Here is a 27,726-nt window from a genome sequence, read left to right as displayed (position 1 = left end):
CAAATTTTTTGACCAACAGTAATTCAATTTCTTGCTTGGTCAAATCATTGCCCTTTACACCAGTTGTAAATGCAGTTACATGATCCCGTGGATCAGTTGTTCTATCGTATTTTAGAATATCGGGCATCTTGAATTTCTTTGGAATTGGTAAAGGAGCGGCACTTGGCTTCCAAGGTTATTGAGAGTATTTGTCCATATCTATTCCACTCCAGGTATCTGCTATATGTGATTGCTCTGCTCCTTGAGCTGCTTCTGCAATGTTAGTACTAAACTTTATAAATCAGAATTAACTGGGTTACCTGACCCTCCATCACTAGATTCGATGGGAGTTCCTCTACTGCCTAAGTTAACGAGTCTTGAATGAGGATTTTCCATGGTATTGTTGTTTGGAGTTGGTGTTGGTAGTACAACCGACAACTGGTTAGCAAAAGTCTGAAGAGCATTACTGACCTGTTGAGCGATTAATTTTTTCAAAGCTTCATCAATAGCTTGATCATTCTCAAACTGCTCGTTCATATTTGATTCAGATCCGTTAGGAGTCCCTTCTCGGGATTGTCGAGGAGAGTTTCATTGTGAAGGGACTGAAGTTCCATCGCCTTGTTGATTCTCCTGATGTTGCTGATTTTCTTGGTGCTGTAAATTTTGTTGGTTGTTGTCGTTGACATTCAACATGACTGTTTTGACAAAAGAGTCGATTTAGAAAGTAAAAGATTATCAGATTCTCGGTAACGGAACCAATTTGTTTAACCAGAAAATAGGAATTTCGATCAAAGCTTTAATTTTAGAATAATTCGGGTTACTGATAATCAAAATAAAGAAATAATTATGTAATGAAAAAAAATTGGATTGAGAAGTAGCCGAGTAAGCAAAAAACAATGTAAATCAGTATATTCCAATAATAATCAGTGTCCCATACAAAATGTTATTTCTATCATTTTATAGTTATTTCTAAGTACTACGTTTCTTTCTTCTCATAATAAAGCTATTATGAGCAATTAATGGCATTAATGAAATGTTATAATTGGCAATTGTAACTGTTTCGTGAAGATTCTATAACTTTCCCCATCAATTATGCTCATTAATTGCAGATAATACGTATATGTACTTTTTTGCTATCTTGGTTCATTCCACCGATGTCTTTTCAAATTATCAAGAGGTTCAAGTAACCGTTCCTTCTTGTTTTCTTGAACCTTTCCCTGTACCTATTAAGGCTCATGTCTCTTTATGTACTCTTTGCCAGTTGTCACTCTTTTATTGATCCACGTATCTTAACATGTCAGCCACATAATTAATTCCAAATGTTAACTTGATTTTCCCCAATACACAGCCCAAGCGCTATAACTAGTCATCTCGTGGCATAAATCAATCAGGCCATCGGCCTCATAGCAAACCACCTAGGGGCATAAATCAATTAGGCCCGCGGCCTCACAAAATCATGAATCAATAACAACATGTGGCATGCAGCCCGATCCCATAATATCCTCACGACACAGGCCCTCGGCCTCACTCAATCAGAAACCTCTCAAGCTACTCGGGCTATCAGTAAAACAGGGTGCCCAACCTAAAATATCATTTTATGCATCAAAACGGAGTAATAAAGACTGAGTTATGAAATCAGTAAACATAGCATAACTGAGTATAGATTTTAAATCAAAACAGTGAGGATATAGTTGTAAAAATCCCCTAAGGATCCAAACAGCTTGGCACGAGGCCCAATATGGAATTCAACTCAAAACATAGTAACAGTTTCCAAAGCACAATAGTATCAACTAGTTTTCAGTCAAATATACGACTTAATAGTCGCTACGGGACGGACCAAGTCACAATCTCCAACGGTGCACGCCCCCACACTCGTCATCTAGCGTGTGTGTCACCTCAATATAGTGAAACAAAGTGAAATCCAGGGTTTCATACTCTCAGGACTAGATTTACAATCATTACTTACCTCAAACCGAACAAAACTATAACCCGTGATGCCCTTGCCTCTTGACTTGGCCTCCAAATGCTCTGAATCTAGCCAAAATTAGTATATTATCATCAATATATGCTAAAGGAATGAATTCCTTATGAAAATAATCAAATTACATCAAAAATCCCAAATTCGACTCAAACCCGGCCACCCGGGCTCATGTCTCGGAATCCAACAAAAATTGCAATACTAGAACTCCTTTCACTCCCGAGTCTATTCATACCAAAATCATCAAAATCGGACCTCAAATGGCCTATCAAATCCCTAATCGAAACTCTCCAAAACTCAAGCCCTAATCTTCCAACTTCACTCCAAATTCCCCACTAATTTCATGTTTATGTAGTGGTAAAATCATCACAAACACGAAATACAAAGCCCAAGTAGCTTATCTCACTGAAGTCCCTCAATTCCCTCTTGAAATAACGGTTTGGAGCTCCAAAATCGTTCAAAAATGGTAGAAGAATGTCTGAAATTCGCGAAGGGGAGCTTATATACTTTCTGCCCAGGACTTCCGCATCTGCGGTCCAAATTTCGCACCTGCGCACCCGCTTCTGCGGTTTTCACTTAAATCTCCAGAACCGCATATGCGCCCAGGCACCGCACCTGCGGTCCCGCAGATGCGCCCAACACACTGCACCTGCGGTTCTTCTCCCGATGGCCCAATTCCGCATATGCGATCTCTATACCGCATCTGCGACCTCGCACCTGTGGTCCCCAATCCGCAGTCGCGGAAATGACAGAAACAGCAAATTCAGCAACACCAACTCAAATCCAAATTCTCCATCAACCACCCAAATTCATCCTGAGGCCCTTGGGACCTCAACCAAACATGTCAACAAGTCACATATCACCATTCAAACTTATTCCAACCTTCGGAACACTCAAAACAATATCAAAACATCAAATCACCCTCGGATTCAAGCCTAAGGATTTCCAAACTTTCGAATTCTGCAAACGATGCCAAAACCTTTCAAACCTCATCCAAATGACCTGAAATTTTGCACACACGTCATAAATGACACAATGGGCCTACTCCAATTCCCGGAATCCCATTCCGGCCTTGATATCAAGATTTCCACAGCCCACCGGAAAACGTCAAATTTCCAATTTCGCTAATTCAAGCCTAAATCTACCACGGACCTCCAAATTACATTACGGACGCGCTCATAAGTCCAAAATCACCCAACGGAGCTAACCAAATCATAACAAATCCAAATCCAAGATCGAATACTAAAAGGTCAAGACTGGGTCAAACCTTTCAAATTTAAAGCTTCACGCTGAGAATCATTCCTCCATATCTATTCCGATTAACATGAAAACCAAAACTGACGATTCACATAACTCATAATATATCATACGAGGCTAGTCATGCCCGAGATCTGGCGAGCGAAGTGCAAATGCTCAAAATGACTGATCGGGTCGTTACATAACCCTACACTTTTCCCATTCTTGTCTACAATATTTGCTCCGTAGTTATAAATTACTGTATCTTAATTACTTTGCTCTTAGTTAATAATCATTCAAATCGTTATTTAATATTTCTGAAGGTTGAATACTTGAATTCATGTGAAACTAGCGGTTGTAATTAGTAGGTTAATTCCTTATGAGAATCGACTCCGAACTTGTAAACTGGATTATATTTACAACGACCACTAGACCTCTTAGGAGACATAGTTGAGGGTGATCATTAAGTCGCTCGTTTTATTTGAGAAAGAAGAGAAGAATTAAGCTCTCTAATACGAATAAGTCAACAGCCTTAAATGTAATGACGAGAATGACCTATTATTGAATTGCTAGCTAGCTAGCTTAGGTTTGTTTCTGGCACAGCTGAATCTAAAGCTATGATTGAGTTAGTTCTCACAACTAAAGTTTATGTAGCTACGATTAATGGTAATGAAATATATGAAACTACTAAATAATTCCGTGTTGTTATGATAAATATCACATTATGGTAGATGTCTACTCTTCTTCCATGATCTTCATCTCAAATGCTTAATGACATATTCAATGACATATTTTGTATGTTCAATGACATATTCCATGACATATTTTCTTCACTTTTTATGCCTATATAAAGGTCTTGTAATAGATTGGAAAAGACACACAATTAAAGAAGAAATAAGAATCTCTCTTCCTGTCTTTCTCTCTATATCTCTTAGTTTGTTTTTGTTTGTTCTATATTGTTAGGTTATATTTTATAACACGTTATCAGCACGGGGCTCTACCATCTCAAGAAGATCTTTGAGAAAATTAAGGTATAATTTTTCTCAAATTTATATTTTTTAAATTATGTCTGACATTATGAAAAGAAAGTCTGTTGCCCTTGAAATTTCGGGCAAGAACTATATGACATGGGTATTGGATGCTGATATCCATTTAGATGCAATGGGTCTTGGAGACGCCATTAAAGATAAAGATAAAGTATCTACCCAAGACTGTGCTAAGGCCTTGATTTTCTTGCGCCATCACCTTGATGAAGGGTTGAAAATTGAATATCTCACAGTGAAAGATCCAGTTGTTTTGTGGAATAGTTTAAAGGAAAGATATGACAACTTAAAGTTGGTCACTCTTCCACAAGCACGATATGATTGGGCTCATCTTAGGCTCCAAGACTTTAAGTCTGTTTCTGAATATAATTCTGCTATGTTTAGAATTACTTCTAAATTGAAACTCTGTGGAGATAATATCAGTGACTATGATATGCTTGAAAAAATGTTTACAATTTTTCATGCCTCCAATATGGTCTTGCAACAGCAGTACCGAGAGAAAGGCTTCACAAAGTACTCTCAGTTGATTTCTCTTCTACTTGTGGCTGAACGAAACAATGAATTGCTTATGAGAAATCACAAAAATCGACCCACTGGGTCTACACCATTGCCTAAAGAGGATGAGGTGTATTCCCATTATGCTAATAGTGGAAAAGGTCGTGGTCATATTCGTGGTCGTGGCCATATCCAAGGAAGAAATTTTCAGGTGTTAATCATCCTCCACCGAAAAATAACTTCCAAAAATGAAAAGGGAAAGATGAGAAGCGAAACGCAGAGGGTTCAGAAACTAAATGCTATCGTTGCGGTGGAAAAGGGCATTGGGCAAAAATTTGTCGCATACCAAAATATTTGGTTGAGTTTTATCAAGCATCTCTGAAGAATAAAGGCCCTGAATCCAATTTTGTCTATGACAATGAATTTGACATCACCCACTTGGATGTGGCAGATTTTTTTGAGCACCCTGATGAAAAAATAAACCACTTGATCGGTGATGGATTTATGGTTAGAGATGTATGAGCAATTTAATTTTTATGCTTTCCTACTCGTAGTATGTAATGAATAAACATCTCGTAATTTTTATTGCACTTTATAATTCTTCTTATGTAGTTCTTAAGAATATTTTTATTTTCGAAATTTTATAAATTTCACAAACAAGGAGTAATATCCTATTAATTAGTATTCTAGTCTCACTGATCTTTTAACAATTTTAACTTTCCTTTACGTTGCTTTAATTCTTTTTAAGAAAAGGTTTACAAGCACCCTGGAACAACTTTTGTTACTTCACCCTCAATTTATTTTATGAGTATGTTCTATTCTTACACGGATCAATTATTTTTCATACAATGTGTTGGAAAATGCAAATAATTTATATATGTAAATAAATTTGTTGTAGTTGTATTAGTCATATGTATAAATGTATTATTTTTTGCGTAATTATTTGTATAATAATTAGAATTTGCCAAAAAATGCATTAAAGGCTGATATTGAATTATTGGTTTAACTTTATTTCTTTTCCATTTTTCTCTAAAAATACTAATATTTATTCATATACTTCTTTTGTATGTCAAACTACGGGAAGCAAATATGGATATCTTTCAAAGCAAACTTGGATCAAAGTTCAATTGTAAAATATTTGCTTAATTGATTCATGTACGACATATACAATATTCAAAGAGAAGAAATATTTCTCTCATTTAAGTATGTGTAAGGCAGATATTACTACAATTTCTGGTAGTAGTAATCTAATTGAAGGGTCTGGAAGAGCTACTATAACTCTGCCTATGGGAACAATAATTATCATAGAGAATAATGTTCTCCTCCAAGTCCAAGAGGAACTTGTTGAGTTTTAAAGATATCCGCAGAAATGGATTTCATATTGAGACAATAGATGAGAATAATATGGAATATCTTATCGTTACCATGAATGTCTCTGGCCAGAAAAGAATTATTGAGAAGTTCCCATCTTTATCTTGTGGCCTGTATTGGACAAAAATTAGTGCAATTGAGGCACATTCTACCTTAAACCAAAAGGTTACTGCTTCCAATGCTTTTGTACTTTGGCATGATCGCTTGGGCCATCCTGGATCAATTATGATGAGACGAATCATAGAAAACTCAAATAAGCATCCATTAAAGAATTTGAAAATTCTTTTAAATAATGAATTTTCTTGCACTTCTTGTTATCAATGCAAGTTAATTATAAGACCATCACCAACAAAGTTGGGATTGAGTCCCCTGCGTTTTTAGAACATATACAAGGGGACATTTGTGGACCTATTCACCCACCTAGTGGGTCATTTAGATATTTTATGGTCTTAATAGATGCATCTTTTAGATGGTCTCATGTATGCCTATTGTCATCTCACAGCCTCGCGTTGCAAAATTAATGGCACAAATAATCCGATTACATGCACAATTTCCCGATAATCCAATTAAGTCTATTAGACTTGATAATGCTGCTGAGTTTTTATCCCAAGCATTTAATGATTATTGCTTATCAATTGGGATAAAAGTGGAACATCCTATAGCTCATGTTCACACTCAAAATGGTCTTGCAGAGTCTTTAATTAAACGTCTGCAATTGATAGCAAGACCGTTACTCATGAAAACGAAGTTGCCCACTTCTGTTTGGGGTCATGCCATTTTGCATGCAGCAATGCTAATTCGTCTCAAACCGACAAATTATCACAAATATTCCCCGTTGCAATTAATTTTGGGTCATGAACCTACTATATCTCATCTAAGAATTTTTGGATGCGCTGTATATGTGCCTGTAGCACCCCCATATCGCACCAAGATGGGTCCCCAAAGAAGGTTAGGAATATATGATGGGTTTGAATCGCCCTCCATTATTCGCTACCTTGAAACATTAACGGGAGATTTGTTCACTGCTCGTTTTGCAGATTGTCGATTTGATGAGGCATTTTTCCCAAAATTAGGGGAAGAAATTAGTGAAATCAAACGTGAAATTTTGTGAAAAAATACATCATTGTCTCATCTTGATCCACGTGCCTCTATTTGTGACACAGAGGTGCAAAAGATTATCCATTTGCAGAAAATAGCAAATCAAATGCCAGATGCATTTACGGATCTGAAAAGGATAACAAAATCACATATCCCTGCAGAGAATGTTCCAATCCGTATTGATGTCCCTATTGGACAATCTTCTAGTGTCATAGCTAATGAGTCAAAAACACGCCTAAAACGTAGCAGACCATTAGGTTCTAAGGATCGAAATCCTAGAAAAAGGAAAACAAATGATCAAGATGACACTACGAAAGAGTCTCATAATGAAATTCACGATTTAACCAATCCTGAGATTCATGAGAAAATCAATGAGCCTAAGACTCAAGAAAATAAAGAACTATCAATAAATCCAATTGATATTAAGACAAATTTGAATCGAATGGATATAGTGGTAGATTACATCTTTGCATATAATGTTGCATCTAGCATTATGCAAGAAAGTAAGGATCTTGAACCTCAATCTGTTGGAGAATGTCGACAAAAACTTGATTGGCCAAAATGGCAAGAAACAATCCAATTAGAGTTAAGTTCACTTGCAAAACGTGAAGTTTTTGGGCCTGTAGTCCAAACACCTAATGGTGTTAAGCCTGTTGGCTATAAATGGGTCTTTGTACGCAAAAGGAATGAGAAAAATGAGGTACAAAGATATAAGGCACGCCTTGTTGCACAAGGATTTTCACAAAGGCCTGGTATCGATTATGAAAAGACATATTCTCCTGTTATAGATGCTATAACATTCCGTTATCTCATTAGTTTTGCTGTCCATGGAAAGCTTGACATGCATTTAATGGATATAGTTACAGCCTACCTTTACGGCTCACTTGATAATGAGATATACATGAAAATTCCCGAGGGATTTAAAATGCCTAACACACAGAATTCAAAATCCCGGGAAATATTTTCAATCAAATTGAAAAGATCTTTGTATGGTCTAAAGCAATCAAGAAGAATGTGGTATAACCGTCTTAGTGAGTATTTATTAAATGAGGGTTATATAAATGATGTCATTTGTCCATGTGTTTTTATAAAGAAAACAACACCGGAATTTGTTGTACTTGCCGTATATGTCGATGACATAAATCTTATTGGAACTCCTACAGAACTCCAAAAGGCAATTGATTATTTAAAGATGGAATTCGAGATGAAAGATCTTGGAAAGACAAAATTATGTCTCGGTTTGCAAATTGAACATTTGACAAATGAGATTTTTGTTCATCAATCTGCCTACATTAAAAAGGTATTGAAACGGTTTTACATGGATGGAGCACATCCATTAAGTACTCCGATGATTATTCGATCACTTGATGTGAATAAGGACCCGTTTCGACCTCAAGAAAAGAATGAAGAACTTCTTGGTCCTGAAGTACCATATCTTAGTGCAATTGGTGCACTAATGTATCTTGCTAACACTACAAGGCCTGACATAACTTTTTCGGTTAATGTCTTAGCAAGATATAACTCTGCTCCTACAAGGAGACACTGGAATGGGATCAAACACATTGCGATATCTAAAAGGGACTACCGATATGAGATTATTTTATGGCAATGATTGCAATCCCGATCTTGTTGGTTATGCCGATGCTGGGTATTTATCTGACCCGCATAAGGCTCGATCCCAAACAGGTTATGTGTTTACATGTGGCGGCACTACCATATCATGGCGATCGACTAAGCAATCAATCGTGGCTACTTCTTCTAATCATGCTGAGATAATTTCTATTCATGAAGCAAGTCGAGAATGTATTTGGTTGAGGTCTATAATACATCTTATCCGAGACAAATGTGATTTGAAGTGTGAAAAACTACCCACAATTTTGTATGAAGACAATGCAGCATGCATAGCCCAATTGAAGGGAGGATTCATAAAAGGAGATAGGACAAAACACATTTCACCAAAGTTATTTTTTACACATGATCTTCAAAAGAATGGTGATATCAATGTGCAGCAGATTCGTTCAAGTGATAATATGGCTGATTTGTTCACCAAATCTCTACCAACATCAACCTTCAAGAAACTGGTATACAAAATTGGGATGCGAAGGCTCAAAGATGTGAGTTGATGCTCTCATAAGGGGGAGTTAATACGTGTTGTACTCTTTTTCCCTTACAAGGTTTTGTCCTATTGGGTTTTCCTTGCAAAGTTTTTAACGAGACAACTAAAAAGCATATTTCTAAACATGTGTGCTCTTTTTCCTTCACTAGGATTTTTTTCCTTGTAAGGTTTTAACGAGGCACATTATCTTTGGACATCCAAGGGGGAGTGTTATGATAAATATCACATTATGGTGGATGTCTACTCTTCTTCCATGATCTTCATCTCAAATGCTTAATGACATATTCAATGACATATTTTGTATGTTCAATGACATATTCCATGACATATTTTCTTCACTTTTTATGCCTATATAAAGAACGTGTAATAGATAGGAAAAGACACACAATTGAAGAAGAAATAAGAATCTCTCCTCTCTTTCTCTCTATATCTCTTAGTTTGTTTTTGCTTGTTCTATATTGTTATTTTGGTTATATTTTATAACATGTGCGTTTTTTTAAATTGTTCTTATAAGAGTGTCATCTAAGTGAGCATAGATATCCATTTAAAAACATCTAATCAATATTTTTTAAAAAGCGTTTTAGTAATCCATAAATATACTGCGACATATTATCCATGTGACACTTTAATATTACGACGTGAGATTGTTGTTGTTATGATTTATTTTTTTGGAACAAAATAAATTTCAAAATATAGAAGAAATAATAAAATTGAGAATTATTCAGTATTATCGTATGATCGTAAAATTTCGTTGTATCACGAATCTTATATTAATTTGACATCATCCTTCAATGAACTTAATTAATGAATAATAAATTTTAAATGCAATTCATTCACTTCTTTTCATTTTATACATTATCTATTCGAAATACTCTAGTTGATTAATTAGAATTCACATTGTCTAATTTTAAAGTTCAAACCCAAAACCCCTAATTAATTGTGTATATTTCTTTTCAGTTTTTCCTTAACAGCTTGTTTGGATGGTTGTTACGCATCGTTTCATAATGTATCGTATCGTACTGTATTGTATTGTACTGTATCGTTTGATAAATACAATGTTTGGATAGATTGTGTCATTTGCCATCGTTTCATGATATCACGCACCAGCAATATGAAGAATAAACTTGCAATATTATAAAGAAAAATTATGATACAACGTAAAATTACTATATAAAACGGTAGGATAAATGATAAAATAAAATAATTTAATAGATGGTGAGATTGAGAGAAAAAGACAAGGTAACGATGCGACCACACCAAATCGATCGTTACATAAAGTGACACATTTCGTCGTTATGTAACGACGGATTTAACGATATGATATAATAAAATTTAAGTAACAATCAAAACAAACATTATATTTAAAGAAACAATACGATACGATAAAATGGACAACAACCATCCAAACAAGCTATAAGAGAGAAAAACAACAGAAAATGAAAGAGTGCACTCACGCGCCAACATAAACAATTGTGACTCAATTTTTCCATCCTACCAAGGACATATATGTCATTTTGCTGCATAAGACGTCAAAGTAAACATATTATTGTCCGATGCCGGAAAATCCAAAGGGAAATCCCCCAAAATCTCACGTCGTCTTCCTTCCTTCTTCTCATTTTTCCTTATTCCCATTTTGCCCTTCTGCAAGATCTCATATTGCCCCCCTTCCCTCTCTATATTCTGGCGTAAATTTCCTCCAAATTCGAGGGCAATTGTTGAAAATACCGGTAAATTTTAGGGCATGAGGGTTTCGTTTGAGCGAATAGAATTATGAGGGTGTCACTTTGGCCGGAGAATTCAAGCAGCGATTCATCCACGTCAATTTCGCGGCGGCAGAATTCGCCGCCTCATTCGATTGCCCAAAACCCTAATTGTAAACACAGGTTTATTCTTTTAACCCTCAAAATCCTAAAGATTTCATCTTTATTACATTATTATTGTTATTTTCATTCAAAGATCTGAAATTTAGCTTAATTTCAGCTTTTGGGGAAGCTAAATTTAGAGGATCTGATGGGTTCTATTGGAAATTCAAATAGCAATCCTTATGATTGATCTGAGTTAGCAAAATTATTAATGTGTTTTGAATGATAATTGCATCTTTTAATTTAATGAGTAAGAAAAATAAGTTTTTAGGTTAATCTTAGCTAAAGGTGTGAGTTTTATCAATTATGTTGGGATACTTAATGTTAGCTACTAGCTTAAAGGGTTCACGATGATATGGATAATGGTGATGCTTATGAATTATGATAAAGTTGTTACTTGAATAGGTTTTTGGGCAAAATAATTGAACTTTCAGCTTCAATTGGTTTGGATTCAGTTGGAAATTATTTTTTCAAAGATTGGAAATATATCAGTTTTGTTTAGTGATGTATTTTGTTATAAATTTTTATGACGGTGATGTATGGGCCAGCTTGCGCGGCCCTTCATTATTCCACGCGTTACCTGCTAGCTCCACCATCACAGGTTAGGCAAATGGGAAGAACTCACCTAGTGTTTTTGCCTCCGCTGGGATATAAACATGAGTTCTCAGTTTCTGACCACTAGGCCATACCATTGGGTGCAACTATATTTAGTTATATTACAAGTGGGGTATAGCATAGTGGAAGGGACCCTCAGTGTCAAACCTTGAGGGGTTTTTTTTGGTGTGGGGAGCGGTGGTGGTGTTTACCATATAAAAAAGGTTGTGTTTATTATACACATGGTTTTGATAAACATTGTGAGTATTTTCTCAAAGATAAAACTTTTGTGGGTATGTACAACGGTGTGAAACTTTTAAATTAGATTGCACAGATTTGCTTGTATTTTGGTTGCTAAGGTGGTTTGATTCTTTGCCAGCTGCGGTAACGTCTTTCAGCTGCTAACGAGGAGGGAGGTATCTCCTCGAACTAAACGCAGTTCTAAGAAGTTTTGGGGTGAGAACTCTAAATGTTCTGTTCATTCCTGTGGATTAAAAAGCCAAGTAGCAAGAGACCCGAGACAGGGTCTTATATCATGGTAGTTACATTCTGTATGTTTTCTTGTTTCTTTCTCGCAAAGTTAATTATAGCTGCAAATTTTCAATTGTGCTTCTCACATCGTCTATTTTAATTTTATCAGGGTAGAGGCAGAGTCATTGAGACATTTTTCAGCTAAGTATTGTCCACTGTTGCCTCCGCCTAGGTCTACTATTGCTGCGGCATTCAGTCCTGATGGGAAGACACTCGCTTCTACTCAGTCAGTCTCTCTTCGAATACGTTTTCATGTTCAAGTATCTATTTTGTTAGGCATTTTAGTGTCTTGCTGGTTAATTTGACCCAATTTCTTACTTCTCCCCTCAGATATTAAAACTGTCTATCTAATACACATCTTTGAGTCAATGTAATAATTGCATATCCATTTCTGAATCCGCAGTTACTATATTCGTATCTCAAAAAAAAGAGTCCTCTGTCAATATTGTGAATTGGTGTATAAGCAAATATGTCACCTATATGGGGTTGAGCAAATTTCATTATTTATGCTTCTCTGTCAAGTTTGTTGAAATATTTTGTTACCATGGCGGCAGCGGAGATCACACAGTAAAGATAATTGATTGCCAAAGTGGAAAGTGCTTAAAGGTGTTAAGTGGACATCGCAGGACTCCTTGGGTGGTAAGGCTGTTTTTTGATCTTTAGTCATCTGAAATAGTTATGCTGCATTCTTGGATGAACTCATTATCTACTTGGAAAACAATATTTCAGTCAACTAGGTACTAATGATAATGATTGAAAATGCTGGGATTTTGGTCGACACAATGTTTAGAAGGCATATAATTGCTTTGCAAAATGTCAAAGAGCTTGAAACATTATATTCCTTTTACTTTATGTTTGTGGATATGCTTCTAAGGGAGCTAAACTATCCAATCTGATATCAAATATTAATGCAGATAAATGCTTGGTACTTGTCAGAACAAGAAAAAAGATAGAAAGATAAATGCTTAATGTTTTGCTCACATGTCTAAGCCCTTCAATTCTTTTGAACCCCAACCCAATGAAAGAAGACTGCAACTTTTGAGGCTTTTCTATGTTGTCTGTAGTTTTATTTTGGCAGTCTCTGGTGGTTCCTTATTTCATATGCGTCTTGGCTGTGCTGATATTGCTTCTTTCAACTTTGAATATCTCATTCCTGCATTGATATCTAACATTGTGGTTAAAATTCTGCAGGTTCGTTTCCATCCATTATATTCTGACATACTTGCAAGTGGAAGTTTGGATCATGAAGTTCGTTTATGGGATGCAAAAACTGCCGAGTGTATAGGATCACGTGATTTTTGTAATACCTTGTAACATCTTACTGGTTTAACAAAAAACATTGCTCTTTACTATTTTGTTTTGTTAATACATATGGTGGAAATTTTATCCTGCAGATCGTCCTATTGCATCCATTGCCTTCCATGCCCAAGGGGAAGTTCTGGCTGTTGCTTCAGGCCACAAGGTAAGAAACACGGAATCCAATACGTTTTGGTTTGTTCATTGCAACTTCTGGTTGTAATGATGATGTTTCAATCTATGGTAGCTGTATATGTGGCACTACAACAGAAGAGGGGAAGCATCTTCACCAGCTATCGTACTAAAGACAAGACGTTCACTTCGTGCTGTACATTTCCACCCACATGGTGCCCCATTTCTTTTAACAGCTGAGGTATTTTCTGGTGCTGTTATTTTGGGTTGTAAGTTATGAATGCTGTAGATCTTATCAACACTCTTGTTTTATAGGTCAATGATCTGGACTCATCAGATTCTTCAATGACGCTTGCAACTTCTCCGGGTAACTTGCGGTACCCTCCTCCTACTGTGTATTTGACAGATGCTCACTCCACTTACCGATCTGCTTCAGCAAATGAATTGCCCATCATGTCTCTTCCATTCATGATCTGGCCATCAATCGCTAGAGGTGATCCTAGAATGCCTTTGCAGCAGAGCGATGCAGACATGGCTTCTGACAGCACACAGCACAGAGCGGACACTTCTGCATCTGTCCGACTTCTCACTTACTCAACTCCTTCTGGCCAATATGAACTTTTATTGTCCCCTGTTGAGCCAACTTTATCTCCTGCACAAGCTCAGACTGGTTCTTCTGTTAGGGATACTGAGAATGCATCCGAACCTGTAGTTGATCCTATGGAGACTGATGTGCCGGCTGAGGAAAGAAACAATCAATTTTTCCCTTTCAGTGACCCTGCATACTGGGAATTACCTTTCTTGCAAGGATGGTTGATTGGCCAAAGCCAAGCTGGCCGACGAGCGATTCATTCAGAGCACAGTAGTGCCACAAGTAGTGTATCGGCTTATGGTGAAGTAGAACATCCTCCTGCAGTTCCATCAGTCATTTCAAACAGTAATCATCCAAGGTCTGGAAGATCTGGTTCTCGTCACCGTTCTTCACGCTCTAGAGCGATACCTGTTGTTGGATCTGGTGATAGCGCTGCTCCCATTAACGTTGTACATGATGAAAATGATTCTCAAGCTTTTATGAGTCGGTTCCAGTCAGAGATAGCTACTTCACTGGCTGCAGCAGCGGCTCCCGAATTGCCTTGCACTGTGAAACTCAGAATATGGCCTTATGATGTTAAGGCTCCATGTGCACCGCTTGATGCTGAAAAGTGTCGCTTAATGATACCACATGCTGTGCTTTGTAGGTGAGATAATTTCTACTGTTAAAAACTTTGGCTTGAAGTGATATGTATTAATCTTGAAGGAGGCTACTAAACTGTCACTCCTGCTGTACGAGCTGCTTGATCTAATTTTTCTCTTAGGGTAGTTGATGATTAGCCTCTGAACCGTACTTTTCAAGTTATTTGACTGCTCCTAATTGTTATGTTAGTGTAAAACCAGACATGGCATATGATTAACTGTTCTGAATGCTTACATGATGTATATTGTCTACTTCAGTGAAATGGGAGCCCACTTTTCACCATGTGGGAGATTTTTAGCAGCTTGTGTTGCATGTATTCTGCCTAACATGGAAGCTGATCCTGGTTTTCACGGACAACTTCACCATGATGCCATGAGTGCTGCAACTTCACCTACCAGACATCCTATTGCAGCCCATCGGGTTACGTATGAGCTACGAATATATTCCTTGGAGGAGGCGACGTAAGTACCAAATCTTATGGCTTTGCTTCTTTCCCTCTCTGCTTTCTCTTTCTATTTATTTTTTCCCCTCATTCTCTGTTTCTTTTCCTGGCCTTGTTTGGCTGTTACTTAGGAACTCTATTAACCTGTTGCAGGTTTGGTTTAGTGCTTGTATCTCGGGCAATTAGAGCTGCACATTGTTTGACTTCAATTCAGGTGAGTGTTTACTATGGTTGTACACCGGATTGCTTTGTAATTAAACTCAGTTTTCATAGAAACTGAGTGGTTTTCTGGAAAAAAATGAACTGTAGATGTTTTACTTGTTTTTTCATTTTTGCCTAATCTTCGAGGAAGTAAAAAGAAAATATTAAATGGGAATAAAATGAAGAGGAAACTCTGTTTTGTCTGTAAGTGAAATTCAAAACTAGTTGAGCATGTGTTAGATAGGAAATTGCGACCTAACGAGGACATATATGTTGATCTGTTTTTGGAGAGTAAAATTCTTTATGTAAAAAGTTCCCATAGATTGGTGATGAGTCCACTTTATCTTGTTTACTTTTCTTCTTTGGGGTACTTGATTTTGTTTACCCTGCTTTTGAAGTATGAGGTTCTTTCTGTGCATAAGTTTATTATTTGTTTAAAAAGGGTCTCATGTTTTACCTTGAAAAAGAAATGAGTGGAGACTGGAGACAGAAGTGTGGCTGCACATTATTTCTCCAGTTAAGAAATGTCAGAATAGCAATTTTTGTGAATTAGCAACTGTAAATAGCAGCAATGATTGCTCTGACGGACTGAATTGTTATCTTCTCATCAATCAATACATTGAAGTCGGTTCCTGCTTTTGCAGATCCCCACGTGTTTGTTTTTTTGGTCTTTTTCTTTCTAGTCTTTTCTGCTTGAAATAGATCTCTGTCTCTGTAAGTGTTTGAGGTATGGATATCTGGTGCAAATCATCTCATCTCTGTTCCTTTGTAGTTCTTTCCTTCTCTAGATTTGGAGGATGTTCTGTCTCTGTTGCTTGAAGGATTTAAGCATCCACATCTAATAGAAAATTATGCATAGATGTTTGTTTGGGGTGACGTTAAGTTTGTTATTTATAATGCTCTACAGTGGCAATTTAATGTCGCCACTGTGTGTGTGTGTATATATATATATTGCTATTTTAATATTCTCAATCAAGAAGAGATAAATACTTCAAGTTGTTGAGTTTGAGATCCGTGCATTATTCTAAATTAGAGGGTCAGAAGACAAATTCATATATAAGCCTTACTTTCTTTACCTGCCGTATCCTCGTAACTCTGATTAAGCCGCATGACATTTATATCATAGGTTTCCCTACATCTGTACAGAATATGTTTGTCAATTTATATTCCCATGGAGTTTTTACATTTATCTGGCCCAATTCTTTTACTATTCGTTTTCTCGTGTACCTATCAAGTTCAGTGTCTATTTTTTATATGCCAGTACCTTGAAAATATCACCAATAAATTGTTCTCAAGATTATGCAAATAATATAAATTTCCTGTCTGACCTGATAAAGAGAATGCTCTCGCAAAGTTGTGTGGTCCTTATTTTGAAATAAGTTTTTATAGATATGTCGACTAATACTGTCTCATTTCTGTCCAAAACAACATGCTTTCTGGCTTTCTGATCTGAGAATCTGATTGTGGCTCCACATCTTCTGAAATGCAGTTTTCTCCAACTTCTGAACATCTTTTACTTGCCTATGGGCGTCGGCACGGTTCACTTCTGAAAAGTATAGTGATTGATGGAGATACAACTGTACCCGTTTACACGATTCTTGAGGTGAGGACTTGGTTATATCCTGGCTTCTTATGGAATGTCAGTTTTTCACCACCACCAAGACTGGGTCATGGTACTTCAACATATTACTACAATTTTTCAACGCCACCAAGACTGAGATTGGTCACGTAATATGTTGGTCAAACTAATCTCCTGTACCAGTCAAATGGTATCACATAAATAGAATTGTAGAGACTAATTTCAATTGTTTTTAGAAGTACAATCTCAACTACTACACCCTGGTCGTAAACAAGTTGTGGTGGGCTAAATGAAGTGATGCAGGATATTATTAACTTCAGAACCAGAAACTCCAAAATAAAAAAGATTAACTCATGGTTTTAGGTTCTTCAGGCTGTACTTATGTTGGTGGAGATGGGCTAGATGAACTGGAGCTAATATGGGCTTGATATGCAAGTGAAATAACGATGTGTTAGGACACACACCAGTTTTAATTGGCTTGCTAGTATGTCGTGAAAGTTTGTTCTGTTATGGAGATGCACATTGTTTTTGGACTGCGCAAAACTTAAAAAGGAAGAATTATGCTCCTGCTCACATTTTACCGAGAATGTCTGACCGAACCTGATATAAGAATCAATTTGTCTTGTTCACAATGTCGGTGTTTATTTTTGTTGTCTCTAGTTAGTTCACATGTGTGTCTTGAATCAGGTCTACAGAGTTTCGGATATGGAACTTGTGAGAGTTCTTCCCAGTGCAGAGGATGAGGTTAACGTTGCTTGTTTCCATCCTTTGGTTGGTGGTGGCCTAGTCTATGGAACCAAGGTGAACATGCAAACATCATATGAGTTTCTTGTTTCTTGGTTTCAACTATGAAACTGTTTCTCTTCTCAAAAGTATTTCATCTTTTTTTTCTGCTTAAATTGCAGGAAGGAAAATTGAGGATCCTCCAATTTGATAAATCAAATGGTTTGGACCATACAGTATCCTGTTTTCCTGATGAAGACATGCTAGAGGTAGTGCCTGAATTCAAAGTTATCTTATTCTGGTTGGAAGGTTATTGATGATGACTTAAGTAAAAGCTGCAACTAAATCCATCTGTACCAATTGTTCTCCTTTTTTTTGGGGGGGGGGGTGTGTGCATCGGGAGAATTTGATATTATAGGCTCCCTTCTCGTAATGTAGATTAGATTAAGTCTCTTTGTGAAAGTAGAAGAAGGCTCGGTGTAGTTTTTTAAGGGTTTAAATGTTCCTCTTTGGGGCAATCTAAAAAACTCAGCAGCTAAGAACAGAACACAATTGAAGCAAATGATCAGTAAGGCAGTACTGACTAGTTGCAAAAAGGCAAATTAATTAGCATTTTTGAAGGAAATGGACCTAATCAGAGCAGAACGGTGTAGAGAATGACGTTCTCACCCCCCTCCCCCCGCCGCTGACAGATGTCCCATGCCACCTTTCGTGAACAACTATGCCCGAGAATGAATTGTGATATAGCGCCGAATAAGCCACTGCTCTATTCCCGACTCGAAATCCACAAAGGACTTTAAGGGAGATAAAATAGAGGGCCCTATACCATACATCCTGCTGCCTTGGGAGAACTGCACGTTACATGACATTAACATTACACTCAGGGGAAAAAAGAAAAACAAACATTGTACTGTCGACAGTGAATAAAATGTTCATCCACAATCTCTTCTGCTATCTATAGAGTTGACCTGATATTTCTTCTAAACTTGGTTAAATGCAGAATTCGTAAGTCAGAACACTGGTAAAAAGACGCCTTTAAAAAATGATCAATCAATGTAACTTATAACAACCATTAAAGGTAACTATTGATTAAAAAAACAACCATTAAAGGTAACAGAGAGTAAATACAACAACAAGAGAAGACAGTATCCCAGAAGTTGAGCTAGCTTCATATGAATGAAGGGGAGAAAAAATGGAGAATAAGGATATGGAAACTAGTTACTTGTCAAGTACCACTTCCGTCTCTTCAATGTGGTTGCAGCTTTGGGAACCAAAACCGCAATCATCATGTATATGTGCATACTTTCTCGTAACCTAGAACTATGATCTTGAACAAAAAATTGTCAGTGACTGATGTTTTGGTGTGGGATATTTATTATTTCTGTTGCTGACATCAATATGTTGCAAATGTAATGCAGGTCCCAACATATGCTTTAGAAGGCTAGAAACTTGTGAAGATAGCAGATGGTCATAATTGTAAAACTTGGTAACTATCTATTTTCTTTTCCATGTTTCTGTGAATGTTGACATATTTTCTTTTCCATGTTTCTGTCCGTGCGACTGGAAAGAATCTTTATTACCCGCTTCTTAAACTGATTTTCGATGTGAGCTTCTTATTGGTTGTACCATTGGAGGTGTTTACAAATACTTCCATCCCTTTGCATAAATATTAGATTTGTCACACAGTAGTTGTCATTTTGCTTTCTGGTAGACAAAGATATGCCGTTAACTAATATTTTGGATATATTCTCTAAATCGTTTTCATATGAGGAAACACAACTATTATGTAGTACATTTTTGTGTATATTTTATCTACAAAACATGAATCAATCTATGTTTGATTTAAGCCAAAAACTTGTCGAAATGACTAGCCATAATAGAAAACCAACAAAAAGGAAATGTGGAGAGTATCAAATTGATGGAAGTCACTTCACCTGGGTAACTTGCTTTAAATGCCACAGGTCGCATGTCATTACATTCTTCATTTCTTTAATTTCATTCATGAGTCGTATTCTGTCATTTTTAATCCTCACTGTCAAACCATTAGTCATGAGTGAGTAGAATTATGCCTCTTGATTTTGTTTGTCTGGTGTTCCTCCGAAAAATTTCATTTCTTGTCTAACACATACTAATTCAGGGTGTCATGAAAATATACGTATCACGACAATGACTGGTGGCTGCAAAGTTGAATGTGTTGCTGATGGTGACTGTATAGTTAGTTGAATGTGTTGCTGATGGTGGCAAGAGAGGGTTTATACTTTTGGTTGTGTTTTAACACTAGCCTTTACAGACTGACTGATCTTTTTCGTACTACGTGGGAGTGCAAAAAACGTTGTGCTTAAACTACGAAGGTGGCTTCAGGAGGGCTGTGGTTCTCTATGTTTAGAGAAAATACTAACTTTTGATAGAGGAACTGTTGTCGGAAAGTTGGGAGGGGTGAAGAAGTTTGCTGTTTCTGCAAGTTGATAGTTCGTTATATTGGTATATGGCTTCAAATGTACATCAGAAATTGGATTAGAGTAGTTGATTTTCTTTCCAGTGAAGGGGGCAAGAGAAGAAAAGGAAAAGAAGAAAATGTCTGTCACAAACATTTAAGTGTTTATATGTCTTCAGCTTTTTATAATTTCCTTCAAATGGTTTTTATTTTCGGAGAAGGTTCAAATATTCTCCTGCAGTATGAGAAAAGATTTAAATATACCCCTCGTTATACTCTCAGTTCAAATATACCCCTGCCATTATACTATTAGTTTAAATATATCCCTCATCCGATAAGGTTGTCCAAGGTGAACATTCAACCATATATGACACTAACATTTGATGAGGTGGATGTCACGTGGCATGCCACCTCAGTACCCCTAATTCATTTTACCCCTTCCTTCTATTTGTTCTTCCACTAAAAAAACCCGAACCAAAATGACTCATGTACACCCCTAGTGAAGAGCCCCTTCAATCCATCTGATGGGATCCCAGCAACTGTAACCAAAGAGTAAAATTCATCTTCTGCATCTTCATTTTTCTGTCGAGCAATATACACTCTGAGTCTCCTTGTAACATAAGACTAAGATGATAGAAGAGATTTATAAAGTTACCTGCAATTACGTTTTTAAGTGTTGTGATTGTATAAATATTTTTAATTTGTCAATGCATAGAATTTAAGCTTAAAAATTAAGCATTTTATGTGTACAACAAAATGAACCCACTTGACCTCAAGCTTATGTTAAATGTTAGCTGCTATTTTTTTTTTTTTTTTTTTTGAGTAGAAAACATAAGTGTATAGTATTAAAAACGACAATTCAATAGTGCGTGTTTGCAACATCAGGAGTATCGGAGTTATGAGAAGCCAGCGGGAGAAACTCAAGTATTAGCCTTGACTATTTTTCTAGGTGGTGGGGAGGAAATTTTAGTGGTCGAAGAACAAATTGAGAGGGCGCTGAGGTGACATGCCACGTGACATCCACCTCATTAAATGTTAGTGTCATATATGATTGATTGTTCACCTTGGACAATCTTAACGGATGGGGGATATATTTAAACTAATAGTATAACGGCAGGAGTATATTTGGACTGAATGTATAACGAGGAGTATATTTAAATCTTTTCTCATAGTATAAGGGGTATATTTGGCCCTTTTCCATTTTATTTTTGCAGACGTATGGGGTGAAAGAAAAAGAAAACAGTTTTTTCAAACTCATTGACAGAAAAAGAAAAGAAAAAACATTCCTCTCTTTTGTATCTTGATTGCGTCTTTGGTATTTGCGGGCTAGTGTCCTGAGATGGGCGAAGTTCGCATGGTCGCATAGAGTTGTTCTTTGTGATAAAATGTGTTGTGTATTTATCATCTTTTTACTATAAATGAAATTCTATTAAGTTGAATACTTAAAACTCATTAATTAAAGTTATGAATCACAATTCATTGATGGCTATCGTTATGCTTCCTTTCACGAGTGAACTGCTAAGGCTTCAATAGAAGAGATCGTGGGGTTTCCGTATTAAACTTAGATGGCGAAATAATCCAAGAAAAGAACACAATGAAAAAAGATAAGTAGCTTAAGTTTTAGGATTGAAAACAATGAAAGGTGAAACTCAATTTGCCATTAACTAGCATGGACAATGTTCAATTCGAACAGTAGCTCGTAGAATGGCGACTTCAGCCAACAGCCACGCATTAACAATTACATAGTACCATAAATTCCAATTCTAAAAACCTATGGCCAATTAAGCTAATCTGGTTTATAAGTATAATTTTAACGCAAACACTCAAAGTGCTTATAATTAAATGCTAATAATTCAAAATTAGCTAGAAATCATAAGTTGATCACCCCAAATTTATAACTATTTGCCAAATACATCAACTCCTTATTATCAATTGCTTATTACCCGTGTCAGCGTTAGCATAAAAGTTCTTTCACAATGTTAGTATAACTATTGCACCGGGTACCTACTACATAGTTATAAAACTTCAATAAACATGATATTCCACCCATAATGGCAACATCTATGAGTTAATTCTCAGAAAATTAACTAAAATGCGCCATTACTAATTCAGCTTCACAATTTTATAAAATCATAAGATGGCAAAGCCCAAGCTCAGTAATTTTAATCAAAAATGATAATCAACGAACATACAATAACCAAATAAACGTTCATATTTTCCATCATTACTTCACCAATTCTAATCAATGAATCAGAAATCAACAAAGCATTCAAAAGCTAATCATCAATAAGCATATAAACATACTCATATTTCCTCGATATTTATGGTTAAATTTTTTTCCTCCAGAAACTTAACTACAAACGAACGGTTATTAACTACGGTGAAACTAGTGATTTATCCCTAGGAAAGTACCGAAAATTCAAATTTTCAGTTGATGTCAGAATCATCAAAGTCATCTTGAAAGGAATTGAAGAAATCAGCGTCAGCGAGACGGAGGTGATCGGAACCTAATAAAGGACCTTCACCGAAAATCTCGAGAGCATCCACGTCATCAATGTCCATCGTCATTGTTGATCCTTGATCCTCTAGGTCCGCCAGATAATCCACCGTCATTGGCTTCATCGTCGCCGGAAACTTCTTCCCGGAATTCTCCCTTTGTACATGCTCTGTGAATCGCCGGAAATATTGGAACCTTCGAGAGATTACAGAACGATAGGGGCAGCTATTTATACTTGGAGAATCGGGTCGATTTAAATCGGGTCAAGAATGGACCGACTCCACGTTTTTTTTTCCGGAGACCAAAAAAGGAAAAAAGAGGACGAAATAGTACAGGAAAATATAGTTACTTTATTAGGCAAAATTATCCCCCAAAGAATTACTCTGTGTCCCACTTTATGTGACATAATTTGGAGTATGATGATTAATTATTTTTTTAAATGTAAAATCTTAAAAAAATGTGAGTGAAATTTATGTATTCCAAAAATATATAAAAGAATAATAATTTTAAAATATTTATAAAAAATCACGCTAAATGAAAATTCTTTTTACTCTTCAAATAGTAATTGTATCACACAAAGAAGCGAGTACAAGTTTTGGAGTTAAAACAACAAGATTTAATGATTTCTTGATTAAAATATATACCAATTGGAGGCTATACAACAATTGGTACTCTCTATGTTCATGTTATTTTTATTCCGTTTGTTTAAAAATCGTAAATGAAATATATTTTTATATTTAAAGATAATTTATCTTAAATTTTTATTTTATTCTTAATAATATATATTTTTACCCGCAAAAAAAAATAACATGACGTATTTGCAACCACAAAGTTTCAAATATTCTTATTCCACTTTTAGACATTCTGCCTAGTATGTATAAAATGAAATGTCATGCCATAAGTCATACTGATACAGAGAGTAAAATTATAATATTGTATTATTTGTGCGTAATATTGTTTCTACTGAAATTCATACGCTAACCAAAATATTCTTGTATTTCAATATGTACATGCTTTGGCCTTTGAGACTACTAATTAAAGTAATTGAATCTTTTGAAAAAGCTATATTCTACATGTAAATTGTAAAACTTCTTATCTTTTATTATTCATTTTTTCCCCTAATTGAAACAGAAAAGTTATCTACTGTATATTTCTGGATAATGTTCACTGGGCAAGGATGGCCAATGGAAAAGCTATCGTCAATGAAAACCGCTAAGAGTAGTGGTCTTCTTCTTCTTCACCTACTAACCTCTCAACCCTCAAACCCCAACAACCATTCTCTCCTTCTTTTCTTCCCTCAAAAAACCAATTCTTTAAATAAACTCACTGCTACAAATTCACTCTCTACTCATATTCTTTCTCAGCCTCTTCACCTCTGCAAGTCTAGCAAGTGGGACTCAAATGCTGAGTCTATCAAGAACCAGAATTTTATTAAAGTTTGGGATTTTGAAGATGAGGAAGAGGAGGAGTTTTATGGGGATGAAATCTTAGACCAAGGAGCTCAAGTTTTACAGGAATATATTGATTGTATTTGGATTTTTAAGGTACCATTTTTACTGCTTCTCCCTTTTATTCTTCAGCTAGAATTCCATGCTATAAGCTTGAATTTCATTTCTTTGCTGTAAAGTTTGTTCCTTTTTTTCCCCTCCTTTATGCATTTTGGGCACTTGAATTTTAGATTTTCTGCTTACAGTTTGGATCTTTTTGGGATGGATATGGAGTTTTGGCACTTTTTGGTGCTTTAATTTGAATTGAAGGACAAAGAAGAATACTGTTGGTTGAGCTAATCAGCTACATTATGAATGACTGTTTTTTGTATAAATGAATTCAGATGCTAGTGTAAAATGATGCCTTGGATAATGCTGATTGATTTTTGTTTTTAGAGTCATAAACTTGGCTTTTAATTTAGTTGAAATGCATAAGTTGTGTTCTTGAGTTAAAAATTGTTGTAGTACATAATACTAAATTAGTGAAGGGTTGTGGTTACTAGGAAGACAATCTTGAGCTGATAGCTAGATTATTCCAAATAATTTTCTATCTTCTCCACAATATTTGAAGAAGCTGTATAAGAATTGACAACATTCCAAGATTTCATTATTAAACATTGAAAATCCTTGTCAGCAGTGGCAGATCTAGGATTTAGATTCTATGGGTTCAACTTGTAAGGTTTTTAGCATTGAATCAATTGTATTTTTAAAGTTATGGGTTCAGACCTACCATTTGTTGCAATTTTAATGAACTTTTACACATATATTTATGCTCCGCTTCGAAAGTACTGGGTTCAGATGAACCAGGCGGCCAAACTCTACATCCGCCCCTGTTGACAGACTTAGACCATTTGCATATTCTACACATATTTCAACTGCAATAGTTGAATCCTTTGAAAATAAATTCCCACAATAAACACAATGTAGGTCATGTTAGCTCTTCCTTTTGTGCCTAAGAAGATTATATCACATAAAATATCTTGAAAGGAGTAGAGTACGATGTCACTTCTCATGGAATACACTGATCCTCAAACACAATGGTGCGGAAGCTCACCGCTTATGTGTTAAAACTCTCTATGTACATCAGAATTCTTTGCTAAAACTCTTAGGATCTCTACAACCAGTCTTTTGCATAGGTGGTCATGATAATGCTTGTCAAGAGGAATTGGTTGAGAATGAAATTTGAGGACAAAAGAGAATTATCAAGACTCAAGGCCTATCTGTATTTAGTTTAGCTCTGAACCAGGGTCAAAGTGTGATACTAGTTCATCCTTCAGCATTGAAGTAATATCCGCTGTGCATCTAATTATGCTTCGTGAAATCCTTTCTTAATGGATATCTTATGCGTTAATCTAACCACAGTTCTAATACCAGGGTTAAGGCTTCAGACTAGAAAGGCTCTTTGACTTCAGAAAGTTTTTCTTGTTTCTTTCTTCCAATGTTCTTGTTTGATTAGTTGTACCTTTTCACTTTGTTCAACTGCCAAATCTGATGTTTTCTGAATAAAAATCAACTGCAAAATGGTTTGCTAATATATGAACGCGTGAATAATCTTTACCTAAAGCCCCGTGGAATCAAGGAAATTTCCCAAGCTCACAAACAGATCACATCTGCTTTTCTTTTGCATATCTTGCTGCTTCCATCAGCGGTAGTTCGGATAAATACTATGAAAAGAGAAGAAAGAAGAGATCTGGAAATGTATTGCTTGATTATTCTCTAAAGCATGTTGGATTTTAAATAGTACGTATTTACTTGTCATGCCATTTACTGGGCATCATCATAAAGCGGTGCAGAAGCTCACCTCTTACATTTTCAATCCCACACGGACGTCAAATTCTTTGCTAAGGCTAGTCTTCATTTCCGCATTCTAAAAACATTGGTGCTCAACAGAAAGAATGAGAGCCACATGTTCAAGTGTCATTAGACAAACTCCATTTGACAATAACTACTCTTGCTAAAATGTTCTCCGACAGAAAATGGAACTTAGACAGATATATTTTTGTCAAATAACTTACAAATTAGCATTCTTTGGCAGTGCAGGTTTTCTGGTCCTATGGTTGGGCGCTTCCGCCAATTCTAATAGCCTTGTTGATAACAGGAGGTCCTAAAGCTTTTCTTATGGCATTAGCCATTCCCCTTGGACAATCCACATTTTCTTTTGCAATCCAAAAGATGCTGGATACGACACAAAACAAACCAAGGCGCAAGAGTAAAACTAAGAAGAGGCAGCGTGTTTCCACCTCAAACAAGACAAACTTTGGGAGAAGAGGAGGAAGCCCCAAGACACGAAGGAGAAAGCCAAGTTATCAAACATGGGCGTCCACAAATGGCGTCTCAGCTAATAAGGATGAGCCCGAGGTATCTAGATACGGAGGATGGGATGAACTTGATCAAGTAAGTGAGTCTACTAGCACTGGTTCATTTGTAAATTCAGCTCAATCATCAATTGGAACATCAAAGATACCTGTGGAAAAGGGCAAGTTAAGTAACCAAAAAGCGAAAAGCGATACACCCCTATTGTTAAGGTTGTTGATTTCCATTTTCCCATTCTTGGCTTCATGAACTAAGTTGCTATAGTATATTGGCAGCTTAATATTGCACAAAAGATTGAACACAGGGTAAAGGATATCTATAGAATAAAATTGAACAGTTTTTTATTTTATTGTTTGAAGTTTCCCTTTTTATATTTCTCTTCATTGAAGAATTTATATTTAAGTTATAGTGATCATATTATGAATACTTCTAAGAACCCTTAAAAAGCATTCAATATTTTACTTGACCTACATAACTTTGCCAGAGTTAACAATCATTTATGCTTTAATCAATTGTTTTATCATTTTCCGTTTCTAAAGCTTGGTGGTTCATGTTAGTTTAAAGTAATTAGTGAATAGGGTATAAATAAATTAATAGAATAATGCATGATATTAGATAGAAATTTATTGATTTCTAACATGCGATTTAAGATAACATGTCAAGGATCTAACTAGGTTGGGAAGTAATATTACTTCATCTCAATTTATATGACATACTTTAGGATATGCGAGAATGTTGTCAACCTCTTCAATAAAAGTACATTATTCTAGAATAAATTCATACATTTAAAATTAAATTTCATGCTATTTCTATAGTATTAAAAAAATTTAAATCACTGCCAGCGATGTTTAAATCTGAAAGGCCGAACCTAAAGAATCACACTAATATTAGACGACCATCAGAAAACAATAATGGGTCGGTTGGGAAATAATTAATTACCCCTAATTACTCGTAGAAATTGCACGGGGCGCCCTATTTGGTCGCCCCCATTTAACCTATACCCATTTTTTTTAAAACTTTTAACTTGTACCCACTTTTTAAACAACTTCAGCCCCTTTTTCCTCTTCCTTCGTTTTCTTCTTGTT

At 36.0% G+C, this 27,726-nt stretch overlaps 2 protein-coding genes across 4 annotated transcripts; both read left to right on the top strand.

Moving 5' to 3' along the window:
• Positions 1-10,846: 10,846 nt before the first annotated feature.
• LOC107822349 (uncharacterized) lies at positions 10,847-20,607 on the top strand. 2 transcript variants are annotated; one of them, XM_016648880.2, is made up of 16 exons: positions 10,847-11,199; positions 12,152-12,310; positions 12,413-12,529; positions 12,858-12,942; positions 13,495-13,603; positions 13,698-13,765; positions 13,847-13,972; positions 14,047-14,098; positions 14,168-14,969; positions 15,223-15,426; positions 15,561-15,621; positions 17,098-17,211; positions 17,875-17,988; positions 18,093-18,179; positions 19,329-19,396; positions 20,048-20,607. In XM_016648880.2, the coding sequence occupies exons 1-15, from the start codon at positions 11,087-11,089 to the stop codon at positions 19,353-19,355; spliced, it is 2,238 nt and encodes a 745-aa protein (XP_016504366.1). In that variant the 5' UTR covers positions 10,847-11,086; the 3' UTR covers positions 19,356-19,396; positions 20,048-20,607. The 2 variants fall into 2 exon arrangements, with proteins under 2 accessions (XP_016504366.1, XP_016504365.1); XM_016648879.2 differs by having other exon boundaries at positions 14,047-14,969.
• A 3,140-nt stretch (positions 20,608-23,747) lies between these two features.
• On the top strand, positions 23,748-27,087 carry LOC107822348 (uncharacterized). 2 transcript variants are annotated; one of them, XM_016648878.2, is made up of 2 exons: positions 23,748-24,385; positions 26,369-27,087. In XM_016648878.2, exons 1-2 carry the CDS (start codon positions 24,002-24,004, stop codon positions 26,888-26,890), a joined length of 906 nt encoding a protein of 301 aa, XP_016504364.1. In that variant the 5' UTR covers positions 23,748-24,001; the 3' UTR covers positions 26,891-27,087. The 2 variants fall into 2 exon arrangements, 1 of the variants encoding a protein (XP_016504364.1); XR_012711540.1 differs by having other exon boundaries at positions 23,750-24,385; positions 26,364-27,087.
• The last annotated feature ends 639 nt before the right edge of the window (positions 27,088-27,726 follow it).

Source organism: Nicotiana tabacum, chromosome 7 (assembly GCF_000715075.1).
Source record: "Nicotiana tabacum cultivar K326 chromosome 7, ASM71507v2, whole genome shotgun sequence".
In the NCBI taxonomy this organism is placed as follows: domain Eukaryota; kingdom Viridiplantae; phylum Streptophyta; class Magnoliopsida; order Solanales; family Solanaceae; genus Nicotiana; species Nicotiana tabacum.
This window is presented reverse-complemented; position numbering and strand designations above follow the sequence as displayed.

What these genes read in the sequence shown, in the direction of transcription:
- LOC107822348 (XM_016648878.2), top strand. Translation starts at nt 24,002, where the DNA reads ATGTTCACTGGGCAAGGATGGCCAATGGAAAAGCTATCGTCAATGAAA. An exon ending in ATTGTATTTGGATTTTTAAG is followed by an intron (nt 24,386 to 26,368) that starts GTACCATTTTTA and finishes TTGGCAGTGCAG; the next exon opens with GTTTTCTGGTCCTATGGTTG.
- LOC107822349 (XM_016648879.2), top strand. Translation starts at nt 11,087, where the DNA reads ATGAGGGTGTCACTTTGGCCGGAGAATTCAAGCAGCGATTCATCCACG. An exon ending in CTGTTGCTTCAGGCCACAAG is followed by an intron (nt 13,766 to 13,846) that starts GTAAGAAACACG and finishes AATCTATGGTAG; the next exon opens with CTGTATATGTGGCACTACAA. An exon ending in CCGTTTACACGATTCTTGAG is followed by an intron (nt 17,212 to 17,874) that starts GTGAGGACTTGG and finishes GTCTTGAATCAG; the next exon opens with GTCTACAGAGTTTCGGATAT.